Source organism: Vigna angularis, chromosome 3, assembly GCF_016808095.1.
Source record: "Vigna angularis cultivar LongXiaoDou No.4 chromosome 3, ASM1680809v1, whole genome shotgun sequence".
In the NCBI taxonomy this organism is placed as follows: Eukaryota; Viridiplantae; Streptophyta; class Magnoliopsida; order Fabales; family Fabaceae; genus Vigna; species Vigna angularis.
Window position 1 is genome coordinate 15513804 of NC_068972.1, and position 1990 is coordinate 15515793.

The 1990-nt window shown below is 33.3% G+C and overlaps 1 protein-coding gene across 2 annotated transcripts; it reads left to right on the plus strand.

Moving 5' to 3' along the window:
* The first annotated feature begins 585 nt into the window (after nt 1-585).
* Nucleotides 586-1743, plus strand: LOC108325276 (60S ribosomal protein L22-2). Of its 2 annotated transcripts, none has more exons than XM_017558321.2 (3): nt 586-743; nt 891-1145; nt 1352-1743. In XM_017558321.2, the coding sequence occupies exons 2-3, from the start codon at nt 916-918 to the stop codon at nt 1494-1496; spliced, it is 375 nt and encodes a 124-aa protein (XP_017413810.1). In that variant the 5' UTR covers nt 586-743; nt 891-915; the 3' UTR covers nt 1497-1743. The 2 variants fall into 2 exon arrangements, with proteins under 2 accessions (XP_017413810.1, XP_052730250.1); XM_052874290.1 differs by having other exon boundaries at nt 618-743; nt 827-1145.
* The last annotated feature ends 247 nt before the right edge of the window (nt 1744-1990 follow it).

Sequence of the window (1990 nt, forward strand, 5' to 3'; positions counted from 1 at the left end):
CATCCAGAACGGAAACTAATCGGATGGATGGAAAACTCTCAACTCCGTGAACGAAAGGATACCACTTATTTGACAATGCAACGGTTGAAATTTGTGAATGGGTAGAGAGAAGGCAAAGCAAGAAGAAGAAGACAAAGTTTAGAGAGAGAAGGAGAAGTTGACTAATAAACTTAGATTGGGAAAAACCCCTTCTAAGGTCATGGTGTCCTTAGTTTTATGGGTCTCGCTGCCCCAACATAAGGTTCAAAAGCCCTATATTTTTCTGGTCCTTACAATATTAAATCAAATTTTATACTATTTTTATTTTTATTTTTTAATATTACTATTATTATAATATAAATCATATTTTAATAATTATTAAAATATAAAATTATATTAAATAATATTTAAATTTTAAATTAAATTATATTATTATTAAGGTGGTGTAGAATGTCTTTAATAAGAAAGAGAATAAAATAAAACGATATTTATTAAAGTATCTTTAATAGAAAAGAGATGAAAATAAAAATATATTTATTAAAATTAAAAATAAATTTTTAAAAAGGTTAGAGATATATTAGAAGGTTAAAAATGGAATTTTTAGATTTAAAGAAAGGTTTAGGATGAAACACTCGTTACCCAATAAACGTGCATTTTATCTAGTCCAGTATAGAAAACAAGAGCCAAATCCAAACCCTAATTATCGATCTCACTTCAACGCCGTCACTTCTTCACACTGTTGGGCTATTTCGGTGTAGCTTAAGGTAATTCTCTCCCTTTCTCTCTCTCTGTTCTCCGCTATCTGCAATTTCTTACGAGAAAGAATTAATTTCGTTTGAGCTGTTAGTTTTGTAGGAACCACCGAAGCTAATAAGCGATTCTTCTTTGTGTTTTTGGGTTTTTGAATTCAGAGTTTCGCAGTAGAAAGTGAAAAGAATGAGTCGGGGAGGTGTAACTGCTTCGAAGGGCAAGAAGAAGGGGGTGACATTCACCATTGACTGTGCGAAGCCAGTGGAGGACAAGATCATGGATATTGCTTCTCTCGAGAAGTTCCTTCAAGAGAGGATTAAGGTTTCTGGCAAGGCCGGTGCTCTCGGTGACACCGTCGCCGTTGCACGCGAGAAGACCAAAATCATTGTTACTTCCGACAGCAACTTCTCTAAACGGTAACTTTTTTTGTTTTTTCTTTTTACTCTCTTATATTTTCTCGAATTAGGGTTTGGACTAATTTGTAATATTGTTCACCACATACATCACATGTGAGTTTGCGCTTATCTATTGTCCACTTCAGGACTCAGTGTTTTGGAGAGGATATTTTTTAACATGTATATTTTTTAAAATGGTGTGTTTTTAACATTTCAACTGATTCCAGTTACCTCAAGTACTTAACTAAGAAGTATTTGAAGAAGCACAACGTTCGTGACTGGCTCCGAGTGATTGCTTCTAACAAAGATAGAAGCGTTTATGAACTGAGGTACTTCAACATTGCTGAGAATGAAGGAGAGGAAGAAGATTAGTCATGTCGGTTTATTCATTTGAGAACCTTGTTTACCCTTTTTCTGAATGGTAGATTATCGTTTGGCTTGAGCTCTGTTTACATCAGTTGCAATTTAACAGTTTTGTTTATTTGAGAGTTGTGATTCGGAATAGAGTTCACATTATATTTTTTTCCTTTGATACAGTTGCTATGTGTTACTAAACTAATATTCAGATCATCTTAAAGCCCATACCCAGTCCCTTATTATTTGTTCTTATGTCTTCCAATTGAAAAATGTTTTATCAGAGCATCGGTTACTTATTGACTTAAATTTGGCATTGTACTTGTTAGGACTAGAAATAGAGAGGGAAGGGGATGAAAAATTCCTTTTTCTTCAAAGGAGTCACGCTCCTATATCAGATGTTTTCAATAACTCCCTGACAATCTTCAACCAATTGAAATAAATCTTCTTGATTGGATTAAAAAAATTAATGATATATAAAACTAGTATATGGGGTCTAGGTATAATTATTT